The sequence below is a fragment of the Teleopsis dalmanni genome, chromosome 2 (genome assembly GCF_002237135.1).
Source record: "Teleopsis dalmanni isolate 2A chromosome 2, ASM223713v2, whole genome shotgun sequence".
In the NCBI taxonomy this organism is placed as follows: domain Eukaryota; kingdom Metazoa; phylum Arthropoda; class Insecta; order Diptera; family Diopsidae; genus Teleopsis; species Teleopsis dalmanni.
The window spans coordinates 92,916,229-92,935,621 of NC_051847.1; the positions used below are offsets into that span (position 1 = coordinate 92,916,229).

Here is a 19,393-nt window from a genome sequence, read left to right on the forward strand (position 1 = left end):
AAACTAGCCCCAGAACCACCGCACGCAGAACTTTGGGAACGGATACAGAGGGACGCTCAAAAGTTAAAACGGGGCCGTCGCCATGTTTTTTATGTGCAAAATCAGGAAAAAAACATAAGGTGCTCATAGCAAATTCTGGTGCCATCCGGGTCGTTCCCCTTTCCAATGAAGGGAGGGAGTGTGACGATTTTTTCCAACACGTCACAAATAAATTATGATAGTTGAAAATAACATGAAGTTATTATAGTAAACAAATAAAAAAACCCAACAACAGAATTAAAACTATTTTTAGTCGAAAAATATATATAGCATGAAGTTATTATTATTATTGTAAACAAATAAAACAATAGAATTAAGCTAATATTAGTAAAACCAAACCCACGAAAAAAAATATTAATCTAAGCTATGAAAAAATATATAAAGTATTAATAAAGTAAAAGGAATTATTTTAGAAAGTAAGATAATAATAAGTAATTATAAATTATCATAGAATTCAGTTATCAAAATTAAGAGAAACAATAAATCTCTTGAAAATACAAATTAAGTAATAATACTTCCGATTTCTTTGAGGGTAATAATTTTTACAAAATTTTAATAATAAATATGCAGCGAACAACAACAGCAGAACATAGCGAAATCAGTAGCAATAACAACTTAGAAGAAAGCTACACAGTATGCACTCAGAAGTCAGTTATCCCGTTATATAAAATCCGTATAAAAGGAGAAGCAAAGTAAAACACAGCGACTTGGCCACAGCACTTCGAGCAGTGCACATCACCAGAGGAACTTGGCCACAGCACTTCGAGCAGTGCACATCACCAGAGGGACTTGGCCACAGCACTTCGAACAGTGCACATCACCAGAGGTTCAATCACAGGTCGTGAAGCAGAACACTTCACAAGGTAATCACAGAGGTAATTATTAAGTCATAGAACTGATTCCTAGCAACACAGCCCTATCGGTAGTGTTGTTTCCTAATCCCACAGTGTAGCCCAGTCGGTAACACTGAACCTAGCAACACAGCCCTATCGGTAGTGTTGTTTCCTAATCCCACAGTGTAGCCCAGTCGGTAACACTGAACCTAGCAACACAGCCCTGTCGGTAGTGTTGTTTCCTAATCCCACAGTGTAGCCCAGTCGGTAACACTGAACCTAGCAACACAGCCCTGTCGGTAGTGTTGTCTCCTAGCCTACCTTTAGTCATTCTTTTGTGTTCTCTTATTTACAGGAGTTATATTAATTGTCCGTATTTATAATTACAATAAAATATCATTAGTACATAAGTATAACTATAAATATTGTAATAAATTTATTTTGAGAAAAATAATAAAAACCACGAAACTAACGAAAATAGCCCGTTTTTTAATTACGAGAAGATTCAGGGTTACAGAGAAAAAATATTCTTGTAACGACTCTGGGATCCGGCGAGAAAAACCCCGGCTTGAGAAAAAAAGGTTCTTTACAAGCTCCACAAATTTGTTACAAATCAAATCACTGTCATGCACTTCACTGCGCGCATACCAAATATGAATATAATCATAATTAAGAGTGCTTGTCAGAGAATTTGTTTACGGGTAAGAAAATTTTAATTGCTATCACATAAAATTATAAAAAGTAAACTCATATAAATGCACTCATATAACAGTAAAGATACACTCGTACATACTACATCGTAACGCAAAGCAGCCTTCTGTAGTGCATCATTACGTGGCACTTTTACGGATACATTCGCTTCTCGACAGCAACTACTTGATGGGTTTCATATTGCAGTAGAGCAACAAACACACTCTGTCGAGGCGCTGTCGTTCACCCAACATACCAACATAGAAAAGCTCATAAATTAGCTTCAACCGTGAAGAGTGTCATTAAAAGTGAGGCGTTGCTTCCAATGCAATCCGAACACATAAATTCTATTTCAATGAAACTTATACTTCAACACCAAAGAAACTATGCTCATATTTCTTTTTTTATTATTTTATTATTCAAATATCTATGTCGATCCCTTTGAGCTTCTTCGCTGCTTTGGGGCTGCTTATGGCTGCTTACGGCTGCTTACGGCTGCTTACGGCTGTTGCACGCGTGTCTGTAGTATTATTACTTTTGTTCCTGGTGTGCTTCTGTTGCTTTCTTTCTAGCCCGAGAAAATTATAATAACATAACACATAATGTGCCTGACAAATGATTGAAACTGAAGCATCATTTTCATTTTTATAGGTTTTTTATTTAATACCCAAAGAACTTTATAAAATTTCTAAAACTTATTGCCTCTCAAGTGAATGTGTCCATCAACTCAAACTTCATAAAACTAGTACTACAAATTCTCGAGTATATTTTCATTTTTAATTTTGATGCTTTCCAACAACGTTAACTGACAATTAGTTGGTTATAACAAATGAATTTTTATGGACTGTAATAGGAGCACTTCCTTAAAGCAGAACTAAAACGATTAAATGTATTACTAACTGAAACCAAACCTAAGCAATAAACGAGAGAAGTTTAAACAATAAAACCATTTTCAGTGTAATTATATGGAACTTATAATCAGGAAATTATCACAGTTTTTCTAGTGCATTTGTTCTTAATCACGGATAAGTCTTTCAATATTTATTACTTCTATTCTATCTTAACTTCCTTACAATTTATAGTTGGTATTTCTTTTAAGAGATTTATGGAGCTCAAAACCATAAACTAAGATAATAAACTGCAAGTGGGATTGATTAAGCCATATTCTGCACAGATCAATCAGTGACACCACAAGAATGGGGATCGAGTGGAACCCCATGGGTAGCCGAAGAAGAGATAGACCAGCACATGCCTGGAGAAGACAAACGGAAAAAGTTAAAGAGAATTGAAACTATGGAGGAGAAGACGAAAGGATATAGAAGTGTGACGTATGCAGAAAAGTTAAAAAGAATTGAAACTATTAGCTAATAGCCGTTCTGAATGAAAATATTTTGTTGCGGCCGTATGTTGCTCCTAGGAGTTAAAGGAATTTATATATTTATATATATATATATATATATATATATATATATATTATACATATTATATATTATATATATATAGTAGACATATTGTTATAGATATATTGATACAAATTAATAGGTCTCTAATAAAAAGTTCTCCACCTGCTATCAAAAAAATTATATATATATAGTAGACATATTGTTATAGATATATTGATACAAATTAATAGGTCTCTAATAAAAAGTTCTCCACCTGCTATTAAAAAAATTAGTCGTGTCATCATAAGAGGGCTACCTTTTAAGTCTTCTGCCTAATAATAAAAACACAGTGGTTTAGCAGTGCAACTCGTTATTGTTTCTTGAAGTATTCTCTATATAATTTACCTCAACGAGTAGCCTCCGCCAACCAGCGCTATCAGTTGCTTGTTGTCGCTAGTTGGTAGTAGCGAGCACCTCCAGATCGTTGGTTACCTGGTCTTTTCACCGAAGATGCGAACATTCTCCATTGCGTTTTCCACCTGTGGGTACTGAAACAAATACCTTTCTAGCCATACCACTTTCTTCCATTCGCACGACATGACCAAGCCAACGAAGCTTGCTTGCTTTCTTCCATTCGCTTAACTATGTCAATGTCGCGGTAGCGTTCATATAGCTCATCGTTTTAACTAATTCGATACTCGTTGCCAACACTTAAGGGAGCATAAATCTTCCAAAGAATTTTTCTCTCGAATGCTCCTAACGGCTTTTCATCACTGTTGATTATTGTTCAAGTTTCTGCATCTTACAGCAGGACAGGCATGATAAGACATTTGTAGAGCGTATTTCTTGTTTGTCGAAAGAAGGCTTTATTTCTCAATTGCCTTGGTAAGAGCGATTCTTCGTTGAATAGAGGTATTAGTCTCTTAATTAAACAGTTTATAATATATTGTAAGCTGACATATATCTAATTTTATTTTCAAGAACTTTTCATGCATTTGAGCAGTAATTGTCTTCGCAATATAGTATGTATAAAGGTTCGTGGAATATTTTTTGTATTAAAACTAGAGAATAATGTTCTCCAATAGTAGTAGGAACTAGATTAATTTAAATTAATTCACTAATTCAATGCTGTTAAATTCACTTCTCAAAATATCTAAATCATACAATTAAATATTTTGATTGTTGGATAATCAAAACAATATCTATTTTTATTTTAATTATGTTGTAAAGGTCAACGCTTAAGGGCCTTAAAAGTTTATTTCAATTTTGTAAGAAATTATTTTATTTTTTCATTTAATTTTATTTAAGAAATGCCATGTGACGTCTATAATTTAAATTTAAGATTAATTGCTTGACACACAATTTAGTAATAAAAAATTATATCACAGAAATGTTTAAGTTTAATGATTTTGTTTTGTAGCTTTTTTCGTGAAAAAAAAAATTATTTTTAATAATTTTCCCTAAAAATGCTTTGATTTATAAGATATATAAGTAGAAAAATTGTTTAGTGTTTTAAAGTAAATTTTCAGAACTTAAATATTCAAGTTTTTATTTTTTTTAAAAAATATTAATTCCCAGAGGCTTTTCTGAAAATTTGAGAATGACGTCCTTATTTAATTTTAATTCTGAAAATTTGAGAATGACGTCGTTAGTTAATTTCAATTCTGAAAATTTCCATAAGACGTCTTTATTTAAAATCAATTCTGAAAATTTGAAAATGACATCTTTGATCAATTTTTAGAAATTGTTAAATATTTTTTAGTAATGTCTTAGTCATTAAAATATATTTTCAACACCTTATTTATTAAATGTGCTCACAAGTCTTTATGACATACAAATATTTTTATTATATTTGTACTTAAAATTTATTTAATTATTAATTAAGCTTAAAACCAATAATTTTCTTGCCCTCAAGTTTGTTGTAAATCCTTTTACATTTGATTGACTAATAAATTGGAATGATGTCATATAAAAATTAATTATTTTTCAATTTTTCTCCATGGCTTGTGTTACTTATATAAATATTTTGCTTAATTTCGAGCTTAATTTGCAGAAATTTTAACATTTTAACGCCTATATGATTGCAACTTCATTAAGGCCTTTTAAATGAGCCTAAAGCGATTGCATGGCGGCATTTTTGTCTAATGGCTTATCTTAATAACTTGAAAGATCTTAAATTTTATGATAAGTCATAAAATTTCAAATTTCGCTGTGTATACGCAATTAGCTTTCACAATTTATTTTTTTTATTTTGTTGATGTTGAACAATAAAAAGTACTCAATTCCTATGATTTTATATTTTTTTAAATTGCCATAGAAATTCACATTAATATTTAGTAATAATTTACACCCATGTGTTACACTCGTAAGTTGTAACAATGAATGCCTTGGTTTCATGAACCGGGGCATTCCAGCTTCAGCACTACGCATATTTCTCACAAAGATCTCAAGTCAAAAAAAAACAATTCCTAAAAATCATGGAAATGAGGAATGCATTTCATAATGCATTTTTCATATGCGTTTTTATGCTTCAATTGACTTTACTTGCAGAGTTGGTCTAGTGCTCTGAAAAATGATAACATAACAATGGCAATTCAACGTAGATGCATTTTTTTAAAAGCAATCACAACGAGAAGATCACAATTGTGTAGCTCCGAGTAATTGAAACGAAATGAAGAGACATGAGCGATAAAATTATGAATATCATGAATTGCATGTGAGATACATTTAATTAATTGCTATTATAACATTGAGTCCAAATCATAGCTACGCAGTTCTAATACTAATTTATCACAAATGCTTCGAGGGTTTACATCAATAATAATTAGCCTAAGCAACTTGAAGTCATAGAAATCTATAATAAAAATCCCATTAGCTTTCAGTTCTTACAGTTCTTAAGTTTTAACAAAGTATCTTAGACACCCAAAAGCGCGGTAGCGTACCTATGTAAATCAATTAATTTTCTTTTAAGTTCTTTTGAGAACCGCCCTTTTTAGAAAATTGTTTTATTTTTTTAATTTTTATTTTTTCAATTTATAAAAAAAAATTTTAAGCGAAATATGTGTTACTCTTAAAATGCAGGCGAAGAAAATTCGTTGATCATAAATGATAAATTTATAATTGATGACTTTTTTCACACCCGGTCATAATTTAGGCGTAATTTCAGAGACAAATTATGGGCGAGCTTATGGTGCGGCGAAACGTCTGCCTTAATCCCAAAGCACACAAAAATAAAAGTCAGGAAACTTCAAACCTAAGAGGCAACACTTTTGGATAGCCAAGAAGAGAGGAATATCAACCATAAAACTATAAATTTTTTAAGTTTATTTTTTGAAATAAAAAACCGGACAGACCGACTTTTGTGCTGTCTGTGCGTAAAAAATATTTAAATTAAAAATTAACTATAAAAATGTAATAAAAATTTATCTGATTAAAAATTATTAGGATTATTAAAATTATTATTGCATTTGATTATTAAATTACTATAATTTCTTTATTAAATAAAAGTATCAATTTGACAAAATAAAAAATTCATAAATAAATTAACTTTAATTATCATTTGTGAATTAATACTTTCATGTATCTAGTATTACTACAAGACTTGAATTAAATTTCTATAATAAAATTGTTTTAACTTCCACTTCCAATATAAGTAATATGTACTTTCCCTTCCTTATTTTAATAACTCCGCATAAAGCCTTCACCACTGCTCGCCATGTCACGCTCGACATTATATAGTATCATTGCTTAATTTAAAAAGTTTTTATTATTTTAACTGAATTTTAATTATTTCTTATTATAATGAATATAAAATAATCATATCAATACCGTATACAAGAGGTGAAACTTAATACTCCGAATAAAGCCTTTTCCACTGCACCTAATCTCACTCTGATCAAGCTAAGTATATGACTGATAAAATTCAACATATACTTTCATTGCTTAATTTAACTAGATTTATTATTCTAACTAAATTAAAAATTTCATGAACTTTAAATCATATGATTTCTGCATACGCTCTTAAGTCATATAAGTACTATGACTAGAATGCATATACTCGTATTATAAAACATAATTTAATTGAATTATTTATTTATTCGACATTATTTATAAATATTTATTCATAGTAAATAATAGTTGTACTAAGTATATCCAGTGATATAGAAAAATACATATAAGTATACAAAAAATATAACCTCTAAAGCTTAAGCATAACTGAAAAGTATCAACATAGTAGAAACAGTAGGTAATTGGGAATTGTGATTTGACTGTCTGCATGACATATGTTCATGGTCATGACCAGGGCTGTCCAAAGCTCGCCTTTGGTATATTTTGGTAAAACTTCATTATTTTACTAATAAATAAATGAATTAAAATAAATAAATCAATCAAACTAAATATAAAATTATCACCGTATTTTTTGTTTCTCCAGACAAATCATTAACGTATGTATTTATTTTTGGAACCCTCCCATCTATACAATGTTTTGTATTAACTCGCGATCTGAACAGTTCTGAACAGTCCTGGTCGTAAAACTGCATTATTTTACTAATAAATAAATGAATTAAAATAAATAAATCAATCAAACCAGATATAACATTATCACCGTATTTTTGTCTCCAGACAAATCATGAACGTATATATTTGTTTTTGCAACCATCCAATCTTTACAATGTTTTGTATTAACTCGTGAACTGATCAGGTTTAAATAGTCCTGGCCGTGACTGTTCGTCACATGAGTGTTTACATAGCATAAACCTAAAGGGAAAAAAATTATCAAAACAAAACTCATAAGTAGTAGACAACTTAGTCGAGTCAATTTTTTTATTAATGCAACTTTGAATTCTATATGGAATTTATGGAGACATTCAGCCGTGTATCCAGGGATCAAGAATTAAGAGATATATCCCCCCTTGACTATATACACTGAAAAAGTAAGCAAATATGAGCAAATCGATTTATTTCAGAGAGCTCATCAATAACTTATATATTTTATAGTATCAGCAATATCTTCTCGCGAATATCTCTACAAGTTGAATGTACTCCCTATCACTTACTCTGACAAAGGTACCAAAATAAAAAGCATTCAATGGAAATAAATGTCGAATCCATATTATACCATAAAGCGTGGGACTACAAAGACACTACACTTTCCAGTTTATGCAATTCTTGCTCTGAGAAATTTTTAATATTTTTTCACTACTTTATGCTATTCAACGCAGTTTTAAATGGAACTCTCGCATGCAATAAATTGACATAATTAATGTCTTCAAATTTCTTTATACTTTCCGCACGTTTGCTTGAGATACTCCAAAACGAAACATTACATGTTTTTAATAGTGAAAATACTGTAACTAAATTCATGCGCAACAACAACAATAACAACAACTGTCTTACAATAACAAAACTCTTTGCATAGTTCATCATCAAAGGATAAAGGATGTTTGAAACACTCCTTAGAGAATTCTAATAGCGCAGTAGTGTAAATCATTTTTCATTTTGTTTATAAAGCACAACATCTGCTATTTTCAGATAATTTAGTGAGATGAAATCAGTGGATGAGGAAAGGCAGGTGTAAGACGTCAAGAATAGAATAGAAAAGTGTAAGCAGCATTAAAAATCTTTATGTGAGATACGAGTACATGTAAGATACATACAAAAACAAATGCATGACAGTAAAAAATAGGCGAACCGAAAAAAAATGGCCACCAACACAACAGATTATTTAATGGTGCACAAAGTTGGTTGCCCCGCTGTAGTAGGAACACACAAAGCAGGAACGTAACATGTGTTTGAAGAGGCACGTTGTTTAGTCCTGTGACCCTATTAAATAAATTTTAAATGGAAAATTAAAAAAAAATCTCTTTAAACGATTTTACATTAGGCGTTGTGTGCAATTGCTTTACCCGGGACTCATCAACAAAGATTTTGTATGTGCGATGGGCGCTTGAAATTCTAAATTCTGAATTCTAAACGAATTCAAAAATGTAGAAATTCCTAAGTCAGTGTGGTAAACATTTAAAAAATTCGAGATTTTTTACCTGCACGGCCTTATTCCTGCTTTTGTAGGAATAAGGGTGGAAACATAACAGAATTTATTTAAGATTTATTTGTATTTTACTTCACATTGCACAGGTAGAATGCCTGGCATCTTTTTTATAATTCACACATCGTTTACTTAACAAACACTTATCTTGATGCTGTCAACTTTTTTTACCATTACAGATCCTTGCTGGACCCTACGGCCTCTCATAGTGGCATACATGCCGCAAATGACAGCAATTCCTCCCAAAATGCCAGCAGCACTATTACCACGAGCACTTCCGCAGTCAATCCAGCGACGAGATTAAATATGCGCAAATGGTTTTCACGTCCCTCACTACCGTTCGTCATAGGCATCTTGGCTTTGGGCGGCGTCGCTTGTACTTTGGGTGGCATTGTATTAGGTTCTACAGGACTAATTGAACACTCTACACAATATTTGAGTGCTGCGCTGCTGATGATTGGCATTGGCGTCTCATTGCTTGTGATATCTGGTGCAATTTGGCGTTTAAGCTTACCTGATGACACTGACGATTGCCCGTGCTATCGGCATATGGAAACATGTCGCAACTGTAATAGTCCATACTGTAATAATCGTTTACTGCCTGGTAGCTACTTGTATCCTGAGTTTCAACATCGCCCACCGCCGCCTTCCTACTTGACTTCATTAAATGAATGTGCTGCTATGAGGTAAATTCATAAAACCATATAAATTTAGTCGTAGAGGCAAGTAACTATTAATTACTCTACTTTCAGTCTGCTATTCCATCCAGCAACTCAACAAGCCGCATATAATACTTTACGTATGAACACACCACCGCCACTGTACCGATCCACTAATTCATTAGCCGTTTTCATGCCCAACGGAAATAGTAATAACGGCCAGCCGAACAACAGTATATCAACTGGAAATGCCATCAATCCTACAACAATTCCAGTCCTACCTAACGCTGGTAGTATTCTGCAGGATCACAATGCGCTAACCATGAGTGTCGTCATGGAGAATCTGCAAGCACAGACGCAAGCTGTGACTAAAGAATTCAACTACTTAGAACTGGATTAGAATAATAAGCATTGAGGAATAACCATCAAGAAGTTGTATGATATAGTGTAGAAGAGAGTAAGAATATAGGAGAAAATATTGAGGAGAGAAAAAATTTAGTATAGAAGAGGAGAGAGAAAACTAAGAATATATATGTTATGCATGAAGAGAGAGGAAGGCACGATATAATTCTCACCCACCAAAGTGGGATAAATGTCAAATATATATTTTTAATATTCATTGTTAGGTGACTGATTTTAGTTTTATTAAAATATTAAAAAAATTTACTAAAATAGTTAGCATTAATAGTCTTTTTTTAATTTACAACAATTTATATATAAATAATATTTTCTATATCAATCTCAAATGATTAATGTTGTGTAGTAATCCAGAGTATGGGTCACAGCAACTGGTGACCGAGTGAGGAGGCTACCTTCTAAAACCAGTAACAATCGTAAATCGCAAATAGATAGTCTCTCAATGTATGTTCTAAAATTTAATTTGCTCAATCTGTGTAATTAAACATGATTTTATTGTAAGTTTATATATATACATGTGTGTTATATTATATAAATGTTATAAATATTTATTAAATGTTGTGGGAAATGCTACTATGAATAGTTAAAGAGACATTTGAACTTAATTAATTGATATTTTTTCAAATGCATAATTCAAATTAATTCTAAGTTACTTTTATTTCATAGTTTAATAATAATAAATGTATAGTTGATAGGTTATAACAAATTTTAAATAGTTATTTTAAAAAAAAACGCATAGTATTTTGATATCTTGTTTTTAATATTTTTATGCCAAATTTTTAAATAAAATTGTGTGTAATTGTATTGATGTGAAAATATTTTGTTTTTTTTCTATATAAGTATAAGTAACAACAAAAAAGAAATTTATTTCATTTGATCCATTTATATATAAACGAGTATTAAATCTTTGAAGACTCCTACTAGGCACATAAAGTCGTAACAAGTAAATTGAATGGAACTCTGACAGATGCCATTCGTTTGACTTCACTTCAGTTCTTCCCATAAAACCGCGGCTCTTATTTGCTGATTCCTTGTCTCGTTTGGATATCCCAGTCTTTTGCTACCTTGCGGTTTTCATTCAAGAACTATTTAATAATATCTTCTGCAACTACCGCAAAGAATTTACCGAAACCATTTATATATCCGAGTCATTATTTCTTTAATAATTAAAGGTTTGAACTCTGACTTAGTGTTGGAACACCAGATAGAACACCGAATAAATATCACTTGAAACAATATTCGATAAAATAAACGTCTAAAATAACATAACGAAGATGATGCTATCTGAAGAAAACTGGACCGCCATAGACCGATTCGTTGAGCTCAAATTCAGATAGAAAATATTTGATCTCTAAAATTAATCATTTCGAAAAAGAGATAAATAAATAAACCTAAGTAAGGCCTAGACGAGGCCTGACTAACGAAGAACATTAGTAATGGGTAACCAACTCAAGATTCTTACCTTGAGGTATTCCCAATAAAGATACAGGGTAGAATCATTCCTGTTTTTAATCCGTACAAATCGGCAATATCACTATTGTGACGACAGCGACGATGCATGAACAGTTTAAAACCTTCTCTCCACGCTAAAAAGAAACTATAACTCAGTGTCAAATATTATGTTAGGGTTTAATACTCGCATGCTACGGCACAGACTGCGATATAGGACATCTTGCAGAAATTATATGACTCAGGATGGGACTTGTAGGCTTAGAACCGTATAAATTTGGAAACAATCCCCGTGATATGCAATAATTTCAAGATTCATTGTGCTTTAGTTTAAAAATCGATAGAAGTATTTTTCAATTGATTGATTGAGAGAATCCAAAAATAAAGTGTACACAGGCTTAACATAATGTAGTTTTACTTCTCTGAATAGTTTCTATGAACTCATGTGAAATCGTTAATTTCTTTAGATAAAGCTTAAATTTTAAACCGTTTAGAAGGCAATATTTGCAGAGATAGCTTCCAGGTTACGAATTATTTGGACTAGTCCCGACGAATTTATACCCAATAATACAGACAACGCTTATTGGCACACACTTGTGTTTTTTTAAAGCTATTTTTATAGGCGTTTCTATGATTTGACTTTATGAAATCAAATCTCTACACAAGCAGCTTTAATATATCTTGAAACGTAATCATTTTAGCTGTCGAAATTGCAACATTTAAAAAACATAAAGAATGTTAACATAAGGGTATTTCTAAATTAACTCTATATGAAGTTAGTAAGCTCATATTCGTAAAGTTTTAAGTCTATTGACGTCTGAATACACCTTTTTAATAATATGTGGTAAAATCCAAAAAATATTTATATTTTTGTTCACTTTGTGTTACATAAAAATTAAGCAAAATACAGGAAAATCTCACTTATGTATATACTTATTTGGTCGGAACAATCAGTTACAGGTTTTCGGCCTCACGCAGTATTCCGCTCCTGCGGTTCTGTTGAGCGAAAAGATTTTCTCATCTCGTGCATCAAACATAGTTAGTGCTCTCTCAACATGAACACTCCACCAGAGGTACGGCTTACCTCTACCTCTTCTTTCTCCAACTGCCATTTCAAATACATTTTTAGCTGAACCATCGTCATCCAACATGGAGACATGACGAAACCAGTAGAACTGCTGTATTTTAATTTACTGAATTATATCAATGTTGTGATACACCTCGAACAGCTTTTATTTTATTCGAACGCGGTAGTCATCGTAAACTTATAGAGGACGAAATATAGTACAAGTAACTTTTATATTGAACACTTCCAATACTAATTTATTATTCCACGAAAGCATCCAAGCTGCAAAATCACAGGTGCCACCAGAACTCTATTGCGTATAGAGCACTAGTTCTGTCTGTCGATAGGGAGGTCTATGTTCTAACTATACCCATAGTAGCACCTACTGACATTGGTTATTCGTCAATTTATTAATATGATTGATTAAAAATCATTTATAAAATATTTATATTTTACTTCATTAAATTTTTCATATTTATTCATAATTCTTTATTTATTATTGATTTCAAACACTCAGAAACGGCGTTTGATAATTTACTAAGATTTTGGTATGATTTAGGCCCAAGTAGCCATGACCTTAAGTTAGGATTGGATATTATTTTAAAAATGGGGGACTAACTGTTAAATAAATAAATGAAAAAAATGTTACGGTTTGCAGAGTTATGACCTTACCGAGCCGTCTAAATGGCACTATTTACTTATTATTGAAATAGTTATCACACTTCTTTATTAAAGTACAATTTTATTGAAAAATTAATATGTTAAACAATTATTTCGTTAACTTTATTTGTTTTATATCTCTATAACTTTCTAAGGTGACTAAATACCATTGTATTTGCAAGATCTTGTAAACATGGTTTGTGTATATGCTAATTCGTTACATGCCTTTGATATTTAAGTAAAGACCGTAATATCTTAATATGTTAATATTACGGTCTTAGTTTTTCTTATAAGGCAACCCAAGAAAGAGACAATTTCATCTGTTTTGTTATATATTCTCAAATCAAATGGTAAAAGATTTTGAGCGTTTTTTACATCTTTTGCACTTATATCGACTCTTTCAGTTTTACAAAAAAATAATTTCTGATCTTATGGTTTTAAAAACATTTTAAATATTTTTCGAATTAATATTTTATGCCACCACTGTACCTTCGTGGTTTTTGTCAAAATTTGGTTCTTGTCTATACTTTTGCCTCATCAATGAACTTAAAATAATTCAGTTTAATGGAAAATAACTTATTTAACAATTTTAAATTTCAAACAAAATTACCCTGAAATTATATTTTATTAGAACAAACATTAATTATTAATTGCGGTCTGCTATTCTCAACCATAATAACAAACGTCTAAGAAATTAAAATATCGTGATTGCAGACTCGACAAATGTGTGCGGCAAACAATAATTAGGTGAGAACATAACATTGACACCCACAAAATTTAACCCTTAATTTTCTCAATTTTAAATTAATATTTTATGTATTAATAAGAAGACGTCACGCCATGCTAATAAAACCAGAGAACTATTATAACTGACATAAGAATATAAACTTTAATTTATTCAGATTTTAAGCAGTTGATTTACTCCTTTGGCGTAGTACAGATATTGTGATTAGTTTTGGATAACCTTAGGGATCTGCAGAAATAAAAATGTACCTAAAAATTATGATAGGTGCCGCTTTATTATTACAACTAGGTATCTTAGTAGGATTTTTTGGATTTCCACAGCTAATGAATAAAATGATAAAAAGCGTAAGGCATACTCACTTTGGCATTAAAAATAATTTTATTGAATACTTAAAATTTATTTAAAGCAAATCAACTTGAAGCCCGGTTCGGATACACGGAAACTATGGGAGCAGTTTCCAATTGCAATCAATTTTTCTATTTACGTCTTCAATCTAACTAATCCGGAAGAGACGCAAAATGGTGGTAAACCAATCCTACAAGAAATAGGTCCGTTCGTATTTGAGTAAGTTGCATTCATTTGAGCTGAATGTATATATTTATATGGTTTATCTATTACATGACCCACATTTATTGCATATATAGAAATTACCTTTTTTACTCTTCTTCGTTTTTTCACGCCATAATTGTTTTACAGAGAATGGAAAGATAAATATAACATTGAAGATATTGAGGAGGAGGACGCTGTTACGTTCAACATGCGTAACACTTTTATATTTCGTCCCGATTTGGGTTTGAGTGGTGAAGAAATTGTTACAATCCCACACCCATTAATACAAGTTAGACGCTTTTCTCTGTTATTTCTTTCCAAATACTAAGCAAATATATTTCAGGTCATGGCAATAGCCATCAAGCGCGATAAAGAAGCTCTACTTGAAGTTGTAGTGGACGGCATTAATGTTCTCTTTAAACCCACCAACCCCTTTGTAACTGCTCCTTTTATGGATATATTTTACCGTGGTATTGATATTGATTGCTCCAGTGACCATTACGCAGCAAAATTGATTTGCTTAAAATTTTACACAGGCGATATAAAAGGTGGATTCCAAGTCAATGCAACCCATTTTAAATTTTCGTTAATGAGTGGAGTGAGTACATCACACCATTTGAAACAACCCATAAGTATTATAAAAATTATATTCTTTTACAAATTTTGTTTCACTAAAGGGCAACCACAGCGATGCTGGACAATTCAAGGTATCACGTGGCATAAAAGTGAGTCGTAATGTAGGCCAAGTCTTGCAGTTCGATTACGAGGATGAGTTAAGTGTTTGGGATGGTGATGAGTGCAATCGTTTTCGTGGCACTGATTCGACTATTTTTGCACCACTTATGTCACCAAAAGACGGACTTTGGAGTTTCTCTGGTGATTTATGCCGTTCTTTAGGTCCGAAATTTCAACGTAAGGTCAAATATGATGGCATACCTGCATATCGTTATACCATGGATTTCGGTGATGTTAAGGTTGGAATGGAAATGTAAATTCAAATTCGTTGTTAATTGGTGATTTATGCCTTACACAGAATGAATTAGAGAATCATTGTTTTTGTAACAAATATCCTGATGATTGTCCTGCAAAAGGCACAATGGATTTGTGGCGATGCAATGAAACCCCAATGATTGCCTCACTTCCCCACTTCTTGTACGCAGATAGCAAGCTTTTGGCAGGAGTTGACGGTTTGGAGCCGCAAGAACAAAAGCACAGCATATTTGTGGATTTTGAAATTGTCGCATTTAAAAATTCTTGCTGGAATATTTCTTTGTTAATCAAATATTTTTCATTTTGTATATAGATTTCTGGAACGCCACTCTCGGTAGCTAAACGAATACAATTTAATCTAGATGTTATTCCTATAGAGCAACTAAAAGTTATGCAAAAACTGCGTCCTCTAGTTATGCCACTCTTCTGGGTTGAAGAGTCCGCCAACTTAGATGGCTCATTTACCGACATGATAAAGAAGAAAATCTTTTTGTAAGTGAAGTCCATATCTGCCGTACGTATAATTTAAATCCAATATGTTGTAGAGTTATCAAGGTCAATAGCACCATCAAATGGATTTCAATTGTGATGGGTGCTTTTTTATTCATATTGGCATTTTACATGCACTACACCAACAAACGAGACCGAAAGGTGTTTGCAGTTGGAGTTGCCGCCCAAAATGAGTTCAATAAGAAATATTAAAATTTTTAAAGCGTCTGCACTATTAACTTTAAATAAAAATATTAATCAATTAAAAAATAATGCCTCTACGAACAGAATAGTATTGAAATTTAACAATTAAAAATAAAAATATAATTAATTAATTAATTCAATTATTCTACAGCTGGTTTATGATTTCGTTCTAATATAAACACAGCAAAAGTAACAAAAGTCCAGAAAAATATGAGAACATGAAAAGTCAAGTACGGTTTTGGATCAGTTGGTTAAGGTGCACTGATTCTGAGCTTCACATTTATCAGGACCCGAGTTCGATTCCTGGTACTTGCAGTCTCAAAAATAATTATTACCGAATAATTAAATACAAGAATAATTTCGAAGACCACTGATGATGGGTATTTGGCAATACTCGAAACAGCTGTATGGTCAGCCAAAAATTCAATTAATTAAAATAATATAAAAAATAAAATTTTTGTTGTTGTAGTTTACTACTGTTCGAAAAAACTTCTTTATAAAATCTCTCTTTAAAATTTCTAAAAGGATAAGTGCGATTTGACAGATAAGTGTGATTTGATGCAATATATGTATGTATCTATGAATATATATATGGTACTTCGATATGTTAAACATAACATTGGTTTGGTTCGGTCTGACAAATTATTTCAATATTTTGTTCATTATTGGAGACTCAGCAGACCCAAATCTATTTCAGTAAAATTAAATAAAGATTTGGTAATTGGAAAGAAACCTATTAGATCCAATCTATACATTAGAACTAATTTATTTCAAAACGTATGCATATAAGATAGTTTAAGACAAACGTACGCTTAAGTAAGCGTCTTATTATTATGTACTATATATTATAATTATATAGAAAGATACTTTCGATATTGTACTACTCACAATAATCAATATAGGAGCAGTCCACTCCTTCATCAAGTCTCTTGCATTAATACATTAAAAAATCATTTTATATTTAAGATAATTTTTTTATTTGTACAAATAGTTTTTAACTAAATAATAGCATATTTTGTACTTAACTTTTATGTGTTTATAAGGAAGTATTATAAAATAATTAATTTACATATATAAAAAGTACAACACACTCAAGAAATCAGCCGCGATGCAAAGTAAATAAATAATTTTAATAGAAGACGCGATGCCCGAAAGACGTGAACAACGAAAATTTTAGCTTTGGTTTGTTTGTTTGTTTCGAAATTGTTGTTGCTTAAATGTTTTATAAATTCAAATTAAAATTATTAGAGCCTTAACTAAACTTCTAAAATAGCCTAAGAATCAGAAATCAGAAACGCAAACTACACATAAATTTATATTTACAGAACTTTTTCCAAAAGTGAAAAAGTTGAAAATATTTGCTTTTTAAAGAGAGAGATTTTGTTTGAAACATTTTGGACCATAGAAACCTACGATAAGGTCTATTAATTTTTTAACAATATCACCACTAATAGAAACTAAAGACAACATACACCCACGCCATGCCACTCTACAGCTTCTTCGCCTTCACATGTGTGGGTACGGTATGTCGTATGACTTCTGGACGCAGCAACAAACGCTTCAGCAAATAGATGACCATATACAGTACTGCTATATAAAGTGCTGCCACATCTATCAAATAATACTGCAGCCAACTGAAAAAAATGATATGGGTTCAGTGATATATACTTAAAAGATTTATTGAAATGTAAAACCTCATATTTCGTGCGGGTGACTGCAAATGATAGGCGCCTTTATGACGCAGAACATATTCAGTCCAGTAGACTGCAGTTTCCAAGGGCGTTGTACGCTGATCCAAGAGCAGTCTTTGGCGGAATCTAAAAATTAAAGCGTTTTATAATATAAATTGTGATATTAAATGCTATATAATATGCTATATACCGGGCTGCATTCCTATATTGTGGGTCATGTATCACTTTCATTATTGATTTATACAGTTGTGTCGCGCTTAGAGTGGCTAAATCCAATTTGATGGCATAACCATCAACCTCTGCTTTAGCTGAGTTCACATCGTGATCACAGAAGACAGGCATTGTGACAACTGGCACACCATGAAAAACTGTCTCATACATGCTCAATAGACCGCCATGTGTGACAAATGCTCGCAATTTCCTATGTCCTAGTATATCCTGTTGCGGCAACCAACGACTTATTTTGACATTTGGTGTTAAATCTGCCAACTCATCAGCACCGCCTTCGTATTTCCAGAGCACATGGTATGGCAAGCGTGCAAAAGTTTTCACCAATAAGCGACGTAGAGTTTCTGGCATATTTGCAACTTTAACCGATGAACCCATTGAAACGTATATAAAACCGGACTCTCCAGCAGATGCTATAAATTCTTCTAAATCTTTTGGCAAGGGTCTGGCTGGTTTGCAGTGTATGCAGGCTACCTCCGCAACATTTGGATTAAGCGCACGTGGATAAGATACCACTGCATGACCATTTTGTAAAATGAAACTCACATTTTTGGACATGTCGTAGGGATGTGGTATTTGTGTGCCTAAACGCTCACGCATCACTCTATACACCATTGCTATAACGAACTATAGGGAAACGAATTGTTAACATTCCATATATATGTAATAAAAATATACTAACCTTATGCATCAAATCCTGAAATACTTGCATCAAAGTATTACCGGCGCGTTCCAGCAAGTTCATATTGTCCGTAAATGAGGAATAAAAATTTGGTGTCACTGCATATGAACCCGGATTGCCAGACTTTGCTAAACTGCCCGTGTAAAAGCCAACTGTATTCATATACATAAAGGGTACTTTATATTGATAGACCAGTCCTAATGCACATTCGGGATATGCACCATCCAAAATGGCTAAGTCAAAATGCCGGTTCAATAGTTCCTTAGTTTCTGCATCCTCCAACATTGCATCGCAGGACTGGAAACAAAATACAGAAATTATTACTTGAATATTTTATGACTACTTCGACGCAATATGTAGGTTTATGTGTAAGAAAGTTTATTATAAATGTAAATACATTTTTTCACATATTAAAAACGCTTTCGTTGTTATTGCCAAAAACTTCGGCTCGTATTAGACGTGCTGTCAAGCATTACATTTATAATTTTTGTTAATTTTTGTTAATTTTATGCATGCATCATTAGGCAATAAGTGGCGCAAAACCGTTAAAAGTACTTCAAGCTTTTACCATGAA

The 19,393-nt window shown here is 32.0% G+C and overlaps 3 protein-coding genes across 3 annotated transcripts in view; 2 read left to right on the forward strand and 1 right to left on the reverse strand.

Moving 5' to 3' along the window:
- LOC119686168 overlaps positions 1–10,276 on the forward strand; it is a 29,892-nt gene extending 19,616 nt beyond the window's left edge. The window contains exons 2-3 of the mRNA XM_038100670.1: positions 9,170–9,676; positions 9,743–10,276. Of these exons, the coding sequence (XP_037956598.1) occupies positions 9,170–9,676; positions 9,743–10,049 (814 nt within the window). The 3' untranslated portion in view covers positions 10,050–10,276. The remainder of the gene's footprint in view (positions 1–9,169; positions 9,677–9,742) is intronic.
- Positions 10,277–14,228: 3,952 nt separating this feature from the next.
- LOC119675074 (sensory neuron membrane protein 1-like) lies at positions 14,229–16,227 on the forward strand. The gene is made up of 8 exons (XM_038086260.1): positions 14,229–14,330; positions 14,393–14,550; positions 14,683–14,824; positions 14,879–15,133; positions 15,213–15,509; positions 15,569–15,772; positions 15,839–16,017; positions 16,071–16,227. Exons 1-8 carry the CDS (start codon positions 14,229–14,231, stop codon positions 16,225–16,227), a joined length of 1,494 nt encoding a protein of 497 aa, XP_037942188.1.
- A 1,022-nt stretch (positions 16,228–17,249) lies between these two features.
- The window catches only part of LOC119675075 (UDP-glucuronosyltransferase 2C1-like), a 3,961-nt gene continuing 1,817 nt past the window's right edge, over positions 17,250–19,393 (reverse strand). The window contains exons 2-5 of the mRNA XM_038086261.1: positions 18,820–19,142; positions 18,100–18,764; positions 17,913–18,035; positions 17,250–17,852 (exon numbers count right to left, since the gene is read on the reverse strand). Coding sequence (XP_037942189.1) covers positions 17,708–17,852; positions 17,913–18,035; positions 18,100–18,764; positions 18,820–19,142 — 1,256 coding nt within the window. The 3' untranslated portion in view covers positions 17,250–17,707. The remainder of the gene's footprint in view (positions 17,853–17,912; positions 18,036–18,099; positions 18,765–18,819; positions 19,143–19,393) is intronic.